At 38.0% G+C, this 22,443-nt stretch overlaps 1 protein-coding gene across 2 annotated transcripts in view; it reads right to left on the bottom strand.

Moving 5' to 3' along the window:
• The window catches only part of BAZ1B (bromodomain adjacent to zinc finger domain 1B), a 71,725-nt gene that overhangs the window by 24,134 nt on the left and 25,148 nt on the right, over nt 1-22,443 (bottom strand). For both annotated transcript variants that reach the window (XM_037506834.2, XM_054693619.1), the window contains exons 7-11: nt 12,321-14,019; nt 3,899-4,037; nt 3,020-3,153; nt 2,239-2,335; nt 1,404-1,502 (exon numbers count right to left, since the gene is read on the bottom strand). In XM_037506834.2, coding sequence (XP_037362731.1) covers nt 1,404-1,502; nt 2,239-2,335; nt 3,020-3,153; nt 3,899-4,037; nt 12,321-14,019 — 2,168 coding nt within the window. The remainder of the gene's footprint in view (nt 1-1,403; nt 1,503-2,238; nt 2,336-3,019; nt 3,154-3,898; nt 4,038-12,320; nt 14,020-22,443) is intronic.

Here is a 22,443-nt window from a genome sequence, read left to right as displayed (position 1 = left end):
TTCTGACTGTACCCCAGTGCTTGTATAAATAAATAAATATTTAAACAAAACAAAACAGTAGGATTCTGAATACAATTTTAATGTATGCATGCAGCAAACTAAAACCAACATATCTATTATTATTCATAAAAATTTGGCAAAGTTGCAGAGTATGTGCTGAGCTTATTTCCCTTCTCGCTTCAAACAAATTCAACTGTAAACACATGAAGCCAGAATTTAAGTGATCTTGACTGAAACTTTACCCTAGCTTTGTTAGAAACAGAGGCTATAAGGAGGACACGAGCAATCTGCAAAGAAGAGTTTCTGATTTGGGTGGCTTTTTTTTTTTTTTTTTGAGATATAATTCACATAACATTAAACTTACCATTTTAAAGCATACATTTTCATTGATTTTTATGCTGTAGAAACATTAAAACTACCTAATTTCAAAACATTTCAATACCACAGAAAGAAATTCCATACCTGTGAACAGTCACTCACAATTCTACCCTTCTCTATATTCTGGCAACCACTAATCTACTTTTTGTCTCTATGGACTTGCCTATTCCATTGGCTGTCTCACATAAATAGAATTACACAATATGCAGCTGCAAGTCAGGAGAGGTTTGCTGTGCCATGTGGGTAGCTCCCTGGCCGGGGATCAAACTTGTGCTGCAATGGTTGCAGATAGCTTCGTAGTGCTATGTCTTTACCCACTGTGCCACTAAGGAGGCCCCTGCATTTCTTTTTATGGCTGAATTTGTGGATATACAACATTTTGTTTATCCACCCATCAGCTGATAGATATTTAGAATGTTTTCATGTTTTGGCTACTCTGAATATTCATAAAAAAATTTTGAACATTGGGCCTACCTGGTGGCAAGCACCGCACTATGAAGCAATCCGCAGCCTCTGCAGCACGAGTTCGATCCCCAGCCGGCCAGGGAGCAACTCACGTGGCGATGCAGACCTCTCCTATCTTGCTCGCTGCTCCCCTCAGCAGTGTACTTTGGTCAATCTGCCTGTTCTGTTTCCCACTGTCTCTGGTGAATCCTCTCACACCACCCCCTAACCGCCCCCCGCATCTCTGGCCTGTACCCCAGCTCTTGTATGCATAAATAAATAATAAAAAATTTTTTTGAACATCAACTAATGTGGAGTTGTATTTATAAGGCTGCCTAACTACAATGAGGTTGCCAGCTTGAAGGTGGGCGTGCTACCCTCTATATACATGGCTTGAAAGACTATTTTCCCAAGTAAGCTCTTATTTCTTCCATTAAACAAAGAAAACACCAAGCTACAAAAACATCAAAAATTACATTGTTTATAATTACTTGAATAGCTTTACAGATAAGCAAAAGTATCTAAGACACTTATATCTAATGTTGAAGAGAAGATGTGAGGAACAAGATGAAAATCCTTACCTCTTCTCTAGTCTCTCTTTGAGTTGACTTTCTCTAATTCCCTGAGGATGAAGGCAATTTAGCAGCTCATCCAGTTCTTTCTGACTATCACATAAAAACCTGCAGGGACAAAACAGACCTGATCACTAGGGAGGAAAAACAAAAATCCCCCAAACACTAAAGGGATCTAGGCTTGATGGTGGGATTTAGAAGAGCAAAAATTCCAAACTCTCTCACAAGCAGAACAAATAATTTACTGTTTCATGAAGCCTAAAGTTAACTTTATCCTAGGCCACCGAAGCCAATGTTTCCTACTAAAATTCAGATGAGTTTTAGTACATTAATAAGCACATTTGTCCATTAAACCTTCAAAGAATAAGCTTATATCCAAAAAATAAAAGATGAAAGTCATTAAGCCAAAGATAATCATAACTAAAGCAGTAAAAGCAATCACAAAGTAGAAAAAAATCATTTTAAAAAACCTAGCTCCCTGCCTACAAAAGCAGAATCAACACAAAGGGAGAGCAATGGCTATGTAAACAAATTTGTATTTCTTAATAAAGATAAAAATCCTAAATACTTCCATTCCCAAAGTTAATACACAGTATACCAAAAGTTACATGAGGGGGCAGCATGGAAATAAAATCCCACACCTTAGAAAAAACAAGAATTTTCTTATTAAGAAAAAAAAAAAAGCTCTGCTTTTAAAGCAATGAATGAATTTACATATCTAAGAAACTGAAGTCACACAAAAAGAATCTCAGCTAAATAATCACTCACTGGTATTGCCAGGTTAAATACTTTCTTAACAATGAAAAGGAAAAAGAATGAGCAACCACATGAATGCTCACATTACCATAAGTTCTGTCCTTGTTTGGGAGTTGTAGTCTCTACAGCAACTTCTGGTACATTTGTGTTCATGCTTACATTTTTGCCTAGGTTTGCTTTCTTACCTGTGAAAAATGTACACATTAGGTTGAATGTACTAAACATGTGATTCCAAGTTTCAAGCCTAAGCAACACACAGCGCCAAATCTAACAACCAGTATCATAGATACTGGTCATTAATTATATTCATGTGTCAAATAGGTGATAATTTACCTTAAACATCTCATAGCACATTATCTGAGATATTCTCTATACACTTGAATAATTATATAGTTGAAGGAGACTGTCTCACTTATTTTTAGCTAGGTATTTGCTATGTTCCTCCTCACCAGAATCATCCAAGACCTCAACTGTCTTGTATCACAGATGAAAAATTGGTCAGCACATAAGAAATACTGCAGAAATATCAATACATTTTAAAAGTGTAAAAGGATGAGTTTTACTTCAATTTAGCCCCTGACATCCTGACATTTCTAGAGCACAAAAGCTTGAAAACAACTTGCATAAAATTTAAGATCCAAACAGTCTAATATTCAAGCTCTTTATACACTAGGCCTAGAGCAAAGTTGGTAATCAAATATTAGTTTCCTTCCTTCTTTTTATGTATTTCACATCCTCCCACTCCACTCAAATATATCTACCTAATAAAACATAAAGACACTTTGTAAATGGAAAAGGTGACAGAATAATGACAGTCCTAAATATTGACCCCTCTTGAGTAGTATAAAATAAATAATAGATATACATACTACGGGGACAGTAGTCCTCATCAGGAGAATCTGCATGGTCTTTGCGGTGATGGCTGAATCGGTAATCAATGCTGTCATGTACCCAGCCTTTTTCAATGAACAATCCTGGAACTTCGTCTGAGAAGAGCCAGTATCTATAAATCACAACCACGTGTTAATAAAATGATAGCTCACGAATGCAGGATGACTTTACTGTTGAAGAAGATGATTATAGCATTCAAACATAAATTATAAAGCAAAAAGTACAAATTTTTTAAATTTAAAACTTATTTCGGGCCTCCCGAGGTGGTGCAGCAGGTGAGCGCTGGGCTGCAAAGCTGCCTGCAGCCTCTGCAGCGCTGGTTTGATCCCTGGCCACCCACAAGGGCCCCACATGGCGCGACAGACCTCTCCTGCCGCACTCACTGCTCCCCTCAGCAGTGTATTTTGTCAGTCTGCCTGTTCTGTTCCCCACTCTGGCTCTGGTGAATTCTCTCACCCTCCCGCGCTTCTGACTGTACTCAGTACTTGCATAAATAAATAAATCAATCTTTAAAAAAAAAAAAAAACTTATTTAATAGCTATAATTTTTGTAACTTTTAATACTTCTCTACTTTAGGTTTCATACATTGTATCTATTTAAAATATAATTTTTAAAGACCTTTATTACCATAATTTAAGCTTTATATTTGGACTATCTTCAAAAACAGGATCAGGTCTTCTTTAAATTTGTAATCCTAGGATTTGGCACAGTAAATATTCGATCAAGGGTAACAAGCAATTTAGGTTCTAAGATCCACAAATAGGGATGTTTATCTATCTTTAAGTACTTTAGACAATTTCGTAACTAGTAGCAATATAATGGCCCTACAATGGCAGAAATTAAGCTTAATAATTTACCTATTATGGTTTCGATCTGTACCAATAGGGGTTCTTCGCATGACTAGTTTTGCCTTGGCAATTCCTTCCTGGAAAGCCTTCTCAGCAGCTGCTTTGTGCTTTCGTATTCGTTCTTCTTCTGCTTCACGTTCTAATTTCACTGGTAAAGATAAAAAGAATTAACTAGATTTTTTTTTCTAGTGAATTCCACTCTTACAAATTAAATTAGACATTGAATGAAAATGCCTGGTTTAAAGTAGATTTTATAGAAATGCAGTTTCCTCCTAATTCTAATCTGCTTTTAGAAATGACATATAAGGCAGCAATTTCTACCAGGTTCCCAAATGTTCTTTGATTTTGCCATCAACTCAATGCAAAATCTCTCCTCTCCAAAATTTACCTACTTAATATTTTTAAATATTAATCTTACTAATTATTAATTTTAATCTTAAAATAGCCCTAAAATGAAATTAACTGAAACATTTTCTGACAGGACCAGTCACAGAAAGATCAAGGTGAGTAAAACAATAGCTATTTCAAATGAAACACATTTCAGTGGTAAGGAATTTGACAGTAAATCAGCTTATTAGTCTTGGTTAAAAACAACAAAAAATAAGGGCAGGAAAGTACTTTGGATAGTCACCATTACTGCATACTGAATACTATTCTATTTCTGTTGATTCACCACATTGATTTATTTATCTAGACAGAAATTTTCCTCAACAACAAAAGTACAGTAATTTTGCCTTTTAAGTTTTTCCATAACTATCACAAAATTTGATACTGTAAGTAACAGAGCACTGCTAATTACAATGCCAGAATTTTTAACCTTGACACCTTACTGATAATTCCATCTACATACAATATGGTAAGAACCTGAAAAATTTATCAGTCTAAAGACATTACCTTAAAAAATCAGGACAAATCTTTTTTAAAACCAACATGGTACTTGTTACCTTTAATAAACAGTTTTCTAGTATGAATGAAACTATGTTTGCAAGTGTTTACAGCAGAGTACAGAATAAGATAAACAATAACAAGTATATAATAGTTGCATCCCTGCCCTCAATCACAGGTTATATGTCTGGCAGTTTTTATAGTACAAATGGGATACACAGTACGTTTTTCCCCTTACATACATATACACGATAAGGCTTAATTTATAAATTAAGCACAATAAGAGACTAATAACACCAACAAAATAGGCCATTTATAACAATATGCTGTAATATAAGTCAAACTATCTCAAAATATCTTATTGTACATATTTTCAGGCCACGGTTAATGATGAGTAACTAAAACTACAGTGATTAAAATTGCAGATAAGGGGAAACTAATGTAATGGTCAAATCACAACATAGGAAAAGCTTTCTCAAACAGCTACAAACAAAAACAATCTGGGGGAAGTCATCAAAAGGCCAGGTTTCCTCCATGGTGGTGCAATGGGTCAATTCTCAGCACTATGAAGCAATCAGCAGCTACTGCAAGCAAGAGTTCGATCCCCTGCTAGGGAGCTAACCCACATGGTGCAGCAGACCTCTCCTGTCTCACCTGCTGCTCGCCTCAGCAATGTATTTCAGTCAATCCACTGTTCTGCTCCCTACTCTGTCTCTGGTGAATCCTCTTACCCCTTCCGTGCCCCCGCACCTCTGGCCTACACCCCAGCTCTTGTATGCATAAATCAATCTTTATTTTTTTTAAAGATTTATTTATGCATACAAGAAGTGGGGTACAGGCCAGAGGTGGGGGAGGAGGGTGAGAGGATTCACCAGGGACAGAGTGGGGAGCAGAACAGGCAGATCTATTGAAATACATGGCTGAGGGGAGCAGCAGGTGAGACAGGAGAGGTCTGCTGCGCCACGTGGGTCACTTCCCTGGCTGGCCATGGATCGAACTCCATAGTGCTGCAGTGGCTGGCAGTAGCTTGATAGCGCTGTCTTTAACCCCTGTGCCACCAGGGAGGCCCTAAATAAATCTTTAAAAAAAAAAAAAAAGTACACCAGGTTTAATTTCAGAGCTTATAGCACTAAACTAAATAAATAGCAAAAGACCTGAACTCTAATCAAATACTGGACTGGGCAAAATAATATTTTTTTTCCTTTAATTCCCCATATAAATAACAGAGCATCACGTGCTTTTCCTTTTTCCTATGTTAAAGATTAATCCTAACACAGAGGAACACTTCAAAAAATTTAACAAATTATTATACATTATGTAAAATATAGCTGAAGTTATATATACAGTTAGATTATTATTTCAAATACAATTAGACTTTCTGTATAGGTATTTAAAATTAAAAGCACATATACACACATACACACAAGATATATATGTAAAAACATTTCGGTGGCCTTAAGGAGTATAAACAAAAATCTACTTTAAAAAGAAATTTTGTATATTTTCTAATGAAAGAACTTCTCAAGTAAAAAAATTGTCTAACTTAACCTAAAATCTCTCATACAAAATTTAAGACAATTTATTTCTAGGTATCTGCCCATCTCTCTTTAGTCTCCACTTCTGCAAATAAATGGTATTTACCCATTTTCATTTCATAAGCTAAAAAGTTTCATGTGGCTAGACACTTTAACAGTAATCAATACAATTTAGTCTTAAAGGAAAAACAAAAACTGCAGGGGAAACACAAACTTAATTTACTAGGAAGATTCTTTTGCAACTAATAGCAACCCTGAAACTAATATTTTACTAAGATTGATGAATTAAACAAATGTACTGACTGGTGCCAGGGTCTTCACAATGCAAGAAGCGAGATAAAAACATGAATGAAGGATGGCAAAGAAGAATTCTTGGGTGCTAAGAATTAATTAGGAATAAATTTAACAAAGTACCAAATTTTTACTCTAAAAAAAATTATTGAAACATATTAAAAATCCAAATAAATTGAAAATATCTTGTGTTCATGGATCAGACAAAATATTAAGATGGCAAGAATCTCAAAATTGAGCTATAAGGGTTTTTTATTAATTTATATATATTTTACATCACTGTTCATTTTTGTACAATGTTTGCTTTCTCCTGTCAGGTGTAGTCCCCATAAAATCCCCACCACTAATTAATTCACCTGTGCACATCACCATAGTCCCTCTCCCTCCCCCTCCCCCTCCCCTGCAGAATGTCTCTGATTTACAGTTGTTTGTAAATTTTGTTATTTTTTTATTATTGTTATTTTTCTGATCCCTTATTTGATTCCCCTATATTCCTGCTATAAGTGAAACCAATCGATATTTTTCTTTTTCCTTCTGCCTTATTTCACTGAGCATAATTCCTCCCATCTCCATCCATGTTGCCACAAATGGCCAGAGTTTATCTTATTTGATTGCAAAATAGTATTCCATTGTGTATATATGCACATCTTGTTGCTCTATAGGTTTAACACAGTCCCTTATCAGACTTCCAGCTGATTTCTTTGAAGAAATTAAACAGATTCTAAAATTACTGTGAAACCTCAAAAGGATCCCAAGAGTCAAAACAATCCAGAAAAGAACAAGTTAGGGGGTTCACTCTTCCCCAATTTAAAATTTATCCCTTACAGTAACATAAGACACTGTGGTATTGTCGTTAGGAGATACAATCAATGGAATAGAAATTGAGAGTTGAGAAGAAATAAATCAATGTTGTCTATGTCAAATAACTTTCAAGGAGGGCACCAAGATCATTCAATGGAGAAAGAATAGTCTTTATAACAAATGACAGTGGGATACAGCATGCAAAAGAATGTAGCCAGACCCTCACTTACATCATTTCATGAGATTATCTATATATGTACCTATGTATAAATACAAAAATTAAATCAAAATAAACCAAAGGCCTTAATGTAAAAGTTAAAACTACCAGAGTTTCAGAAGACACACAGAGGTAAATCTTCATGACCCTAGATGTGCTCACAGGTTTCTAAATATGACACCAAAATCAAGAGCAACACCACCCCCCTCCCAAAAATATATATATAAAAATTAGGTTTCATCAAAAAAGTTTAAATTTCCAAGTCCATGAACACTATCAAAATGAAAAGACAATACACAAAATGGAAAAAAATATTTCTGGATTACATATGTGATAAGGGATTTGTATCATAATATATAAAGAATACTTATGATTCAATAATTTAAAAAAAAATTGAGGGGCCTCCCTGGTGGTCTAGGGGTTAAGTCTCAGAGTTACCACCCCTACAGGAGTTCAGGAGTTCAATCCCTGGCAAGGGAGCACCCACATATGGCACAGCAGACCTCTCCTTGCCTGCTGTCTTGCCTGCTGCTCCCCTTAGCAGTGCATTTCAATAGAGCTCCCTGTTCTGCTCCCCATACTGTCTCTGTTGAATCCTCTCACCCCACATTTCTGGCCTACACCCCAATTCTTCTATGCACAAATAAATGAATATTTTTTAAAATACAAGGAAAAAAACCCCAATTTGAAAGTTGACAAAGGATCTAAATTAACATTCTACAACAATGACATACATATGACCAACTGGCACATGAAAAGATGCTCCACATCATTAGTCATCAAAGAAATGAATGTCAAAACCACAATGAGAGGTTTCACAGTGATGTTTTTGGAGACCCAACTACAATGGCATGGGTAACAGCAAAAATAAACAAATATACAACAAACATCTGTACAGCAAAATTAACTAATCATTAAAACAAAAAGACACCCCTACCCAAACGGGAGATAATATTTGCACTTCACACATCCAATGAAGGGCTAATAGCCAAGGTCTACAGAGAATTCATACAACTCAACAAGAAAACAAATAACCCAATCAAAAATGGGCAGAGCAGTTAAACAGATACTTTTTCGGGGAGATATATAGGAAGACAGCCAAAAGGCACATGAAAAAATACTTATCATAACTTACCATCAAGGAAATGCAAACCAAAACCACGAGCTACCACCTCACATCGAGTGGCCCATTATTTAAAAAAAAAAAAAGACAGAAACCAAGTACTGGCAATAAATGTCCATCAATTGGACAACTGGATCAGGAAGATACGGTATACTCACACTATGGAGTACTATTCGGTCACAAGAAGGGATGTAATGCAGCCATGTGCAACAAAATGGAGGGAGTTAGACAGAATTGGGTAAAGCAAGTCAAAACAATAAAAATATTGGACATTTACAAAGCAGGTAATCCAATAATGTAAAATTATTTTCAAAAGTCAGTGGACACCAAATACCATGATAGCTCTGAGGTTAGGAAGGAGGGAGAGGGCCTCCCCAGTGGTGCTGCGGGTTGAGCTGCAGGTTGATCACAGCTCCAGATTCCCACATAGCGCGGCAGACCTCTCCTTTCTCACCTGCTGCTCCCCTCAGCAGTGTCTTCGGTCCGTCTGCCTGTTCTGCTCCCTGCTCTCTCTCAGGTGAATTCTCTCACCCTCCCGCGCCTCTGGCCTGTACCCCGGTTCTTCTATAAATAAATAAAATCTTTTTTAAAAAAAAGGAGCGAGGGCCTCCCAGGTGGCACAGTGATTGAGCGCTGGGCTGCGAAGCTGCCCGCAGCCTCTGCAGCGTCGGTTCCATCCCCAGCCACAGGCGAGGGTCCCACATGGCGCACAGACCTCTCCTGCTGCGCCCGCAGCTCTCCTCAGCAGTGTGCTTCAGTCCTTCTGCCTGCTCTGCTTCCCGCTCTGGCTCGGTGAATTCTCTCACCCTCCCGTGCTTCTGACTGTACCCAGTGCTTATACAGATAAATAAATAAATCTTAAAAAAAATAATAATTAAAGGGCCTCCCTGGTGGCGCAGCGGTTGAGCGCTGGGTTGCGAGGCTGCCCGCAGCCTTTGCAGTGCCGGTTCGATCCCCGGCTGCTCCCCGGCCACTGGAGGAGGGTCCCACATGGCACGCAGACCTCTCCTGCTGCCCGCTGCTCCCCTCAGCAGTGTACTTCGGTCCTTCTGCCTGCTCTGCTCCCCGCTCTGGCTCTGGTGAATTCTCTCACCCTCCCGTGGTTCTGACTGTACCCAGTGCTTGTATAAATAAATAAAAATAAATCTTTAAAAAAAGTCTTAAAAAAAATAATAATAATAATTAAAAAAATAAAATAAAAAATAAAGGTTATACGCACTTGTGTTCATTGCAGCACTATTTACAACAGCCAAGGTACTGAAATACCACAAGTGCCTGACAGATAAAATGAATTAAGATGATATGGTATATATATAAAATGGAATACTACTCAGCTATAAAAAAAAAAAAACTACTCAAAATCAGGAACATTTCTGACTACATGGATGGAACCAGAGGGCATTATGCTAAGTGCAAAAAGTCTGATAGAAAAACGGATGATTTCACTCACGTAAGATATAAAGACACAAAACAAAGGACAAAATAAAACTAAACCAAAAAAAACTTGAAATCTGACTGTAAAATTAAGGCTACCAGTCTGTAAAATTAAGGGGTGAGGGTGGTGGCAGGGAAGAAAGAGTAGAGGGGTCCAATGGACCTCCTCCATGATGGAGGATTATGGATATCTTGGTGGTGGGTACAGTAGGGTAACACACACCTAAAAGGGTGTGAATCTATACCTCTAGTTCATGTACGATGCTGTAAACCCATGTTACCTCAATAAAAAACACACATACAGGGCCTCCCCGGTGGCGCAGCGGTTGAGCACTGGGTTGCGAAGCTGCCCGCGGCCTCTGCGGCGCCGGTTCGATCCCCGGCTGCTCCCCGGCCACTGGAGGAGGGTCCTGCATGGCACGCAGACCTCTCCTGCCGCCCGCTGCTCCCCTCAGCAGTGTACTTCGTCAGTCTACCTGTTCTGCTCCCCGCTCTGGCTCTGGTGAATTCTCTCACCCTCCCGCGCTTCTGACTGTACCCAGTGCATGTATAAACAAACAAACAAACAAATAAAAAAAATAAAATAAAAACATGCCTCTATTAAAAAAAAAAAAACAAAAAAACACACATACAAAAAACCCCCAAAACTACCAAAAAATTTGAAGCCACAATGAGATATCAATTTACAAGCACTAGGAGGATGGCCCAAATTAAAGTGTCATACAGTAACAAGTACTGGTGAGGATGCAAGGAAGTGGAGGAATCCAAACCTTCATACATTGTTGGCAGGAATGGAAAACCCTGCAGCCACTTTGAACAATCTAGCAGTTCCTCAAATGGTTAAATATAGTTACTATATGACTCAGAATTCCATTTCTAGATACATATTCAAGAAAGGAAAACATACATCTACACACAAGCATGTACAACAATGTTTAAGCAGCATTATAAGGGCCAAAATGTCCATCAATTGATGAATGGATAAACAAAATGTTTTTTATATATATGTTATATATATATATATATAAAACAATGGAATATTATTCAGTCATACATAAAAAGTGATGAAGTACTGAAATGTTATGACATGGAGGAACCTTGAAAACATTCTAAGTGAAGACAGTCACAAAAGACCCCATTTTTATTATACAATTCCATTTATATAGTAAGTTATAATAGGCAAATCTATAAAGACTGTTTAGGATTGGGAAGAATGGGCTGATGACAACTAAAGGGTACAGGGTTTCTTTTTAAGGTAAAGAAATGTCCTAAAATTGACTGCAGTGAAGATTATACTTATCTATGAATATGTCAAAAAATACTGAATTTTTGTATACTATAAACAGATGAATTGTATGTCAACTACTTCTTAATAAAGCTATTTAAAAAGGTCAGATTTGATAGTGCCATCAAAGCCCCCAATTTTTATGTTCTTAGATTATTATCTGAGTAGGCAACTATGAGGGCTTCAAATACCTTGTCATTGAATTGTTAGAATAATCTTAAAAAGCATAAAAGAAACTGAGGCATGGGCCTCCCTGGTGGTGCAGCGGTTGAGTGCTGGATTGCGAAGCTGCTCGCGGCCTCTGAGGTGCCGGTTTGATCCCTGGCTGCTCCCCGGCCACTGGAGGAGGATCCCGCATGGCACGTAGACCTCTCCTGACGCCCGCTGCTGCCCTCAGCAGTGTACTTCGGTCCTTCTGCCTGCTCTGCTCCCCTCTCTGGTAAATTCTCTCACCCTCCCGCACTTCTGACTGTACCCAGTGCTTATATAAATAAATAAATCTTAAAAAAAAAAAGAAATTGAGGCATGGATGAGCAACTTGCCCAAAGGAATACAGCTAAAATTAGAGATAGGATTTAAATCCAGGTCAGCAATTTCCAAATCAAAAGTTACTTCTATTATGTGTATTTGTAAATTTGGTCCTTTACTTCACCTAGAAAGGATGCCAACATCACATTAATAGTTACACTATCACTGACTGAAGAATACCAGGCTAAACAACCCTGCTAGAGTATTCCATACCTCACTATTATATACAGAAATAATTAAAAGTTATGACAAATATAAGACTTTACTACTAATTTCTATCCCTTCACTATCTTCTAAACAACTTTTACATTTCTCTCAACAAGAGAGTTTACCTTTCATTTCTCTCTCCTGGATTTCTCGCTCCTTCTTAGCCTGAATGGCAAGCAGCCGTCTGCTCTTTACAGCACTAATCATATCTTCTGCTTCCATATCTACTTGGGGCTCAAACTTCACAATTTCTTTTTTTCTATCAGATTTGCCTAACCCATTCTCCTCTTTTCCATTTTCTTTATTTCTGGCTTCCATTTCCTTCCTTTTCTGTTTCTCTGCTCTCTTCTTATCATTTTCTTCCTTCAATACAGCAAGTCGTTCCTTCCACAACTCTGCAGACATCTGCTGTCTGGTTTCCATATGGTCTTGCACCGAGTATGTCATGAGAATCCGGTGACAGAGTGCTGTCAAGATCTGTAGCTTTTCTTCTGAGGTTAGTTCAAAAAATTCAGAAGTCTCCAGTTTTTCTAAGAACTCATCTTGTACCTCATTGTCCTCAAATGATGCTGAATCTTTATTGTCCTCTGTGTCTGAGGCCTCACTTTCCTCCTGAACATCAGATTTGCGCAAACAGAGTCGCACCAACTCTGAAACAGAATGCAGAGTTAGAGGAATTTCCGACAGCTTCATTCCCAATTCACCATAGTCTTCTGCTATTTCATCTTGTAATAAGGTCTGTAAGAGGATGACCAACACTCTATTCAGGTATAAAAAGCCACCCTTTTCTGCGCTCAAGGCTTCCATAAGGGACACAGCAGTAATAGGATACTGAGCATCTGGTAAGAGTAGCCCAGAATAACAGCTCAAAAACTCAACTACCATGGCCACATCCCCAAAGAGTGTGTTAGGCAGTCCTTCGGGGGTATCCACTAATCTAAATGCTGGAAGATTTTTGCCAGCTAACTCTTGGTCCTCATATCGCTTCTGTTTTTCTAGTTTCTCAAGCATTTCTTTCTCTCTTCGTTCCTTGGCCTTCTCCTTCAACTTTTCTTTCAGCTCCTCTCGCTTCTTTTTCAAATATTCTTTGCGTTGCTCCTCAGACATAGAGGCCCACCTCTTTTTGTGCTCAAGAAGTTCAAAGCGTTTTTGAACAATACTACGCAATTCTTCTGGGAGACGAGCTCTATCCTCACTAGAAAGAAGACGAGCAGTTTTGGAGATAACACAGGACAGGGCACTCTTCTTGTCCTCCCTGTCTTTGTTTTCTTTGTAGTAGGCAATAAGGTGTAGGGCAGCAGGAGGCAGATGTTTGTGAGGTTTACTAGAGGACCTAGGTGTACCCCCCGAATTCCGTGGGGCTCGGTTCATCTTCTGAGTGCCTTTGGCCATATCCAACAAAGTCATCTGTTTCATTTTGGTTTTAGGTGTCTTCAACCCCTTTTTGGGAGATTTAGAATTCCCTGTGGATTTCTGTCCATTCAGGATGCCTTTGCTCCTGCCCTTTGCTTTCAAAGGTTTGTCACTGTGCTTCCCTGGTTTCTTGGCACCTGGGCCTTTCTTAGGAATGTGAAAGTTAGCATGTAGTTTGTTAGGTGACATCATCTTCATCACTTCCTCCAGATGCTGTTCTGGAGATTTGGAATTCTTTGAGTTCTTTACTTTGAGTGGCGAGCCATTCAAAGATTTCTTCAAGTGTACATGACACCATAGTTTAGGATTTAGTGGTGAACTCAAAGAGTTGTCTGTCTTGGATTTCTTTGAGGGCTTCCTGTCTGGGGAAGCAGCATTCTTCCTCTTAGTAGAAGGGTTGAGGGTCATGTACTAAAATTTAAGAACAGGAGCAATTTTAAAAAATTAATTTAATGAAGCAATATTTAAGCATCCTAAGACCTCTTCCCCCAGCTATTCAGATAAAGTTACATATTAATTTGTTTTCATTTCCCTGAAACAAATGAAAATCAGGAATGTTAGCTATGTCTTAAGCTATAGAACACAAAATTCTCTTGATATTCAGATTTTAAAATCTATACTCAAACATTATATATCTTTCCTATGCAATTACTTTTTGTCTATATATAGATCAGCAGTTCTTAAATACTTTAATAAAATCCATGAACACTTCCCCAGAAATCCTTTTGCACGCATACAAATATTATACACATGGGGTCTCCCTGGCGGCACAAGGCGTTAAGTCCCAGCACCATCAAGCTATCAGCAGTCACTATGACATAAGTTTGATTCCCGGCCAGGGAGCTAAACCACATGGTGCAGCAGACCTTTCCTGTTTCACCTGCTGCTTCCCTCAGCAATATATTTCAGTCAGTCTGCCTGTTCTGTTCCCCTGTTAGTCTATGGTGAAGCCTCTTCACCCCATACCTCTGGCCTATACCCCAGTTCTTCTATGCAGAAATAAAAATAAATCTTTAAAAAAAATTATACACGATTTCAGGGTCTCCCCGGTTGAGGGCTGGGTTGCGAAGCTGCCCGCGCCCTCTGCGGCGCCGGTTCGATCCCCGGCTGCTCCCCGGCCACCAGAGGAGGGTCCCACATGGCGCGCAGACCTCTCCTGCCGCCCGCTGCTCCCCTCAGCAGTGTACTTCGGTCCTTCTGCCTGCTCTGCTCCCCGCTCTGGCTCTGGTGAATTCTCTCACCCTTCCACGCTTCTGACTGTACCCAGTGCTTGTATAAATAAATAAATAAATCTTTAAAAAAAAAAAAAAATTATACACGATTTCAGAGTCCATCCATGGGTCCCAGATTAAGGATACCTAATCCAGATAATGGCAACATCTGAGAAGTTTACTCTTGAGATAGGACTGAATATACATCCTTTAAATCTTTGTTTCAACTGGGGGTATTCTATACTGTTAAGTAGAAAGTATACCATTTAAGTACTTCTGCCTAAATTCAGAGGCATATTTTCTTTTCTTTTCTTAGATTTATTCATTTATGCATACAAGAGCTGGGGCACAGACCAGAGATGCGGGGGCGGGTGTGTGTGTGTGTGTGTGTGTGTGTGTGTGTGTGTGTGTGTGTGTGTGTGTGTGTGTGTGTGTGTGATGATCCACCAGAGACAGAGCGGGGAACAGAACAGATAGATTGACCGAAATACACTGCTGAGGGGAGCAGTGGGTGAGACAGAAGAGGTCTGCCTTGCCATTCGGTTTCTCCCTGGCTGGCCGGGGATCAAACCTGCAGAGGCTGTGGATTGCTTCATAGTGCGGTGCTTAACCCCTTGCGCCACCAGGGAGGCCCAGAATATTTTCTTATTAAAAGAATCAATGACTATACTAACAACAAAAATACTACTCACAAGTAAGAAGCCCTCCTGTCCTTGGTCTCCTGGTTACTCAAAGTCCTCTTTGTCCTTTCCCCATAACTCAAGAACTCATTTCCAGAAATATATTAACTATCAAGCCCTCTCAATTCTCAGTTTCATACAATTCTTTGATTATTCCCTCACATCTTTCAAATTCATTCCCCCTAATACCCCAACTCCACAATCCTTCAGTCTCACCAGGACCTTAACTCCATTGATTCTATCACCTTTACAACACTCTCTCATTTCTTGTCCTTCTTTAGCCACACTAAATTCCAATCAATCATTATAATCAATCTTGAGTAAACCTACATTTCCCATCTCTCTTGCTTTATCTGTTTACTCTAGCCTGTATGTGTTCGATTTTAATATGGTTAGACTAAGAGACACAATGACAGTATGTGGTTTCACATTTTTCACCTCAAGCGCATCTTGAACCCTACCCAGTAATGTCTATTCCTTTAGTACATTCACATTCTCTCTCTCCTAGACACACATTGTCTGTCCCCTTTATCATATTCCCGTGATACAGAATTAGTTAATATGTTAGAACATAGTCAATTTGTCATGCTATCATTGTTTTTCTGATTAATTGTGGATTGCCCCAAACACCACCACTTGATTTTGTTGCATCAAAGACTAGCAGCTAAAACACAAACTAATAGCCAATTTGAAAAAACCATGTTTCAACTAATTAGGATAAAGATTAAATAGCCTCTAAAATACTTGACTCTATTATCAAAAGCTGCTAAACACACAGAGGATTAAGCATATAAGCATTAAGTTCTGACACTTGGGGCCACCTTGGTGGCCTAGGGGTTAAGTCTCTGAGAGATCATGGCTATGGCCTGAGGGCCAGAGTTTGATCCCTGGCCAGCGAGCTAACCCACCCATGGTGCAGCAGACCTTTCCTGACCCTCGATTTGCCCTAGCAGTATATTTCAATAAATCCACCTCCTGTTTTGTTCCCCACTCTGTCTTTGGTGAAACCTCTCACTCTTCCCACCTCCCACCACAGTCCTATGCAATTAAAAAAAAAAGGTCCAAAACTTGCTGAACTTCAGGTTTTTGAGTGGAAGGGACTAACTTAGTAAAGCAACATGTAAAGAAGCAGTCTGGAGGCAATGAGTGGGACAGGACAGTGTGAGGTAAGACTACAGGCAAGCAAACATCCAAAGACTATCCAATATGAAATTATGAGTACTAAAGAAAGGCTATGGTAAAATAAATCCCAGAGATGACATAGAATACCTATGTTCTTTTTAGGAGTAAAGAGGTATACTAAATTTAATAAACTATACTTACAGCCAAATAAATTTAAATAAGGATATAATAATCAGAGGATAAACTGAGAATCAAGGCCACACAATAGGCAGAAATACTGGCTATTCTTTACAAATGTTCCTTCTGGCTAAGTTCTCTAACTTAAAATGCCAACCTGCCTCTTAAGAACTGTTTCTCTAGCTGCTGTTTTTGTTGCCTGACTGAAACTGGAAGTTTTACTCACCGATTATCACCATCAAATGGGCTAACAAATAGGTTTCATAATTTACAAGAAACAAACACTATCCATGCCTCAGGAAACTTTCTCCAGAAGCAGATTTGCCCAGTTCTACATCCCAAGAACTAAATTTCAAAATGTTAAAAAGTATAAGCAAAGACAACTTAAGATTCCATTCTCCATGTGGATAGTAATAGCACCAATACTCCAAAGAGCAGTATTTCAGAAACCAACTTAAAAATAATGGAAAAAGACACAATATTACCCTCGCAGGAATTAGAGACAAACGTGTTTTCCAGACGTGAACTATACTCTTGAGGTAGCCTTGGAAAATCTTCAGGTTACAACATAACAGACTGATACTTTTCTAATGCTTAGGATAAGCGTTAGGTTATGTTTGAAGTCATTCTAAATGAAATTTATGACTAAAAAAGACTAATGTGAGACTGTTTCAGTCTTAGAATTTTAAAAAGCTATCTTTTTAAAATAGTCTTTCATAACTGGGTCACATCTTAATTTACTGATATTTCTTTATATTCAAAAAGTCATTCAAATTAAAGATTCTTTAAATTTCTTCTGCTTAGAAACACTTTATTATACAGAAATGATCTTAAGAAAGAAGTAGAATGGCTTAGCCATGAAAGGGTCCAGCAATCCATTTTTATTTGTAAGGTGTGTTCTTCCTAGTCACACCATAAACTTTTTCCATTAAAATGAAAGAAATGAACTCACCCAACCCCCTCCCAATAGGCCGGCTCCCCGCGTGAGCAGTCCTTCAGTAACTGGATCATCTCAACATGGGGCATGCTGGGCCGTCACAGCCACATGGGAGCCGGCATGGCTGGACTCAGGGGGATCTGAAAAAGTATAAAACCACTTATGTGCTAAGGGTCTCCCTAGCCCCATTCAGCACAAGTAAAATACTAGAGTAGTGCATATGGAGGGAGAAGAGAATGGACAGCTAGATTAGCAGTATTAGTTTTCTGGCAATGGTCCTACCTAATTTCTAAACAGAAAAAAGATTATTTTTGAATGTCTCAGCAACATGAGAAGCTACAAGAAAAATATTGTACACAATTCTATACTTGTTCCCTGTCACCTAGAACAAACCAATACCACAAATAAGAAAATCTAATAGAAGATAAACATGAAAAAAAATTTTATAGCATTCATTTAGATGCTAAATTTAACTTAATAAGTAGCAAGAAACCTAAATTAGAAACTTTGGTAATCAATAGTTTGACTCTATTCTCTTCTCATTCACCAAACTCATGTTGAGTTTCAAGGCAACATTCACATGGCAGGTTTCTCTCTATCTTCCTTTATCAGCAAATTTATGAAATGCATTACTACAAAATATTTTAAGTGCTTTGAAAATATAATGTATTTTTAATATGCTTCTGCCCTAGTCTCTAACTCATAAACATTAAGAGCTAAAACTTTAAAGAAAAATCTTGTGGCTGGAAATATCAACTAGGAAAGAAAAAAAAAATCTTTAAAAATATATTAATAATATCACTAGAAAAATAACATCATATGCCTTCTTTTGATATGATTCACTGAGACATCAACTCTATAGTAATACCAAAAATCAGAACCTGATTCTAATCATGAGGAAATAAATTCAATTTGAGAAGCACTATATAAAATAAATGCCTTGTATTCTTAAAATATGTCCTTTTTTTTTTTTTTTTTTAAAGATTTATTTATTTATTTATACAAGCACTGGGTACAGTCAGAAGCGCGGGAGGGTGAGAGAATTCACCAGCGCCAGAGCGGGGAGCAGAGCAGGCAGAAGGACCGAAGCACACTGCTGAGGGGAGCAGGGGGCAGCAGGAGAGGTCTGCGCGCCATGCGGGACCCTCCTCCAGTGGCCGGGGAACAGCCGGGGATCGAACCGGTGCCACGGAGGCTTCGGGCAGCTTCGCAACACAGCGCTCAACCACTGCGCCACCGGGGAGGCCCATAATATGTCAGTTTTTGAAGACAAAAAAACTCATGTTGACTTTCAAGGGACTATTCTAGGTTAGGAGACTAAAGAGATATATAACAAGTAAATGTAATACATGATACACTAGATGCCATTAAAATCAAAGCAAAATCTTTTTGACTATAAGGACATGATTGGGTAAGTGGCAAAATTTGACTAAGAACTGTAACAGCATTGTTTCGATGTTAATTTCCTCACTTTGGTAACTGTACTATAGTTATATTAGAAAATAACCTTGTTTTTAGGAAACACATTTAAGTATTTTGTAAAAGAGCATTCTGTCTTGGGCCTCCCTGGTGGTGCAGGGATTAAAGTCTCAGTGCTATCAAGCTAGTCCCAGCCACTGCGGCATGAGTTCAGTCCCCAACCAGGGAGATAACCCGCATGGCGCAGCAGACCTCTCCTGTCACACCCACTGCTCCCCTCAGCAGTATATTTCAGCAGATGTGCCTGTTCTGCTCCCCACCTTGTGTCTGATGAATCCTCTCATCCTCCCTATCCTCCTAGCACCTACACCCCAGTTCTTACATGAATAAATAAAATCTTTAAAAAAAAAATAAAAGAGCAACCTACCTTACAGTTTACTCTCAAATGGTTCAGAACAAAGTAATCTCCTTGTGCAAAGAGAGAAAATAGGGCCTCCCTGGTGGCGCAAGGGGTTAAGCACAGCACTATGAAGCTATCCCCAGCCTCTGCAACACAGAGTTAGATCCTCGGGCAGCCAGGGAGCTACCCACATGGCGCAGCAGACCTCTCCTGCCTCGCCTGCGGCCCACCTCAGCAGTGTATTTCAGTCAATCCCCCTGTTCTGCTCCCCACTCTGTCTCTGGTGACTCCTCTAACCCTCCCTGCACCTCTGTCCTACATCCCAGGTCTTGTATGCATAAACAAATAAATCTTTAAAAAAAAAAATGAAAAAATAATTTTTTTTTTTTAAAGAGTTACTCTCTTGTTACATCTCTACCCATAAGTTTCCCTATTAGAAGATACCAGTTCAAACACTATGGGATAAACTAATAAAGCACCAGAATTACCGCAACATATTATAAAAGGGAAATAGTAGCCAATTCATCTTGGATGACAGTTATCACCCAATTGCCTTGCAAATCCAAGTCATTCGGTCCACAAAAAAATCACGTTATACCTAAACTGAATGTCAACTGCGTTTTTTTCCAATGAAACAAACTTCTTAAAGAAATGAATTCACTAGCCCTGTGTTATACATAACATGATATGCAAAGCATCACAGAACATAAAACAATAAAGATAATTCTATATTCAAGTAATTTATATCCCAGTTTACAAGACCACAAACACATCCTCACCAACATTCTACACTCTAAAATTCCTGTATCTCTAGATAATTTTCCTCTCTTACTAAAGCTGTTCCCTCACTGCCCTAAAACTACTGCTCAGAACTTGCCTCCTTTCTCTAGCCTTCATCTCACTCTATAGAAGCTGTATATAGCAATTTAGCAGAACATAAAATTCTAAAGAAAACAGAAGAGACAAAAAAGAGAAAATAAACGTTAAGCCTACGACTGCCTTTGGGATGGGTGGATAATATATGGTCAACTTTAATCCCTGATGCATTATTTAAAATTTCTTTTAGATGAGAAAAAAAGTCAAAGCACCATTTTATGCTCTATCTATACCTTTACTATATTGTCCTGGCTGAGATGCTGAAAATCCAAAACTCATTTTACAAAAAGGAAAAACACAACTTGTATGTAAAACTCAGGTGACAAAATCAAGTGAAGTATCAAGCAGCAAGTAACAGATATTATTTACAGCAGGGAAAATACACAGAGAGATAGTCCTTAATTTTGCAGACTGGTATTTTACATGAGTTTCAATTTCTCGTCCTAAGCAGTATCCCTCCCTTCTTATAGCAGTTTAGTGTAATTGATCTCAATCTGAATCACAGTCAAATTTCATTAACAAAGATTTGAGAGTAGTCAATTTCTTTGGAAATTGCATTTCAACAGAAAAACTAGAATTCTAGTCTCTGGCTTCTACAGAAGTATGGATCAGCTTTTCTGTTCTAATAAACTTTTACTCACAGATACGTAAAGATAATGGGGTTTTTACTCATAAATAATACCTAGTTTTTCCTTCTATCTATTCATATACTTGAAAATCACTAAAATACATGTAAAATAGCTTTAAGATTAAAAATAAAGAGGAAAATATTTGGAGACCCAAATAATCCAAGAGTCTAATTCCTATAGAAATGACTTTATATATAAGGGCTCTCATGAAGTTATGACAATAATTTCATAACCACCAAAAGTTTTATCAATTTCTTAACTCTAGAACAAACAAATGAAAGTGAATTAAAATTTCCCCTCAATACTTATGAAAAAAAATGAGAGCTACTATAGTTTCATGGAAAAATTTAGTCCTAACCTAGAAACAGCCAATTAACCATTATTTTTTTCTTTTATGCAAATCATTAAAATTTAAAGAGCATAAATGGAAGATAATGCTTGATCTTGATGGTCTAGAAGAAAATATACTGAATACTAAACTATGACTATAGGTCTTTACCAATGTTTGGAAAAATTAAAATTCGCAATATACTTTTGTCAGCAAAATTAACCGAAGATAATTGAGGTAATTCAGTTGTATTACTTATGATGTGTTTGGCTTTTACAATTAAAAGGAAGCGGGGGCGGGGGTGTGTGTGAAAAGAAACTCTGAAAGTCTGATACAGTTTTAAAGAATCAGCAGCCCAGTCCTGGTCACCTTCTGGCCCAGAGACCAAGAAGTCACTGTCAATATGCCTGTAAGTAAATTTATCAGTGTGACTTACACTGAAAAATGTATTAGAGAAAAAAAAATGTATTAGAGAAATCCTGAGATGGAGAAGACAACTAGAAATCAAAAGCCAATGTCTTGGCTTTTCCTCAACCACTTTCTGTTGCTTCTAATTATACGAGTTCCAGTTTCCCCATCCGGAAAATAAGACTATTAAAATTAGTGTACACACACACACCCCCCATACAACTTTATGTTTTGAACATTAAAGGCGATAATTAAAGGGAAACAAACACGTTCTTACAAGGGAAATGTTAGATTTTTCTACTAACCTGTATACAAAGTAATACTCATTCCAAGATCTTTTCAAAGCTGCCATTACATCTGGTCATCTTATCTTTCTCTCTCTCTCTCTCTCTCTCTCTCTCTCTTATCTCTCTCTCTCTCTCTCTCTCTCTCTCTCTCTCTCTCTCTCTCTATATATATATATATATATATATATATAACCAGCTTTCATTTTTAGGAATCGATTTGCAAAATTTTTTTTTGTACTTATACCATACCTCATTCCAAAAAATGATCAAGGCAAAAAAAAAAAAAAAGATACTGCATATAATTGTGTTTTTTTAAAAATTATGCAGCCAAAGTAATAAGTAAATCCAACTAAGGATAACA

Source organism: Talpa occidentalis, unplaced genomic scaffold, assembly GCF_014898055.3.
Source record: "Talpa occidentalis isolate TD23 unplaced genomic scaffold, MPIMG_talOcc4v2.1 talOcc4.12, whole genome shotgun sequence".
In the NCBI taxonomy this organism is placed as follows: Eukaryota; Metazoa; Chordata; class Mammalia; order Eulipotyphla; family Talpidae; genus Talpa; species Talpa occidentalis.
Note: the sequence above shows the minus strand (reverse complement) of the source record. Positions and strands in the feature narration are given on the sequence as shown.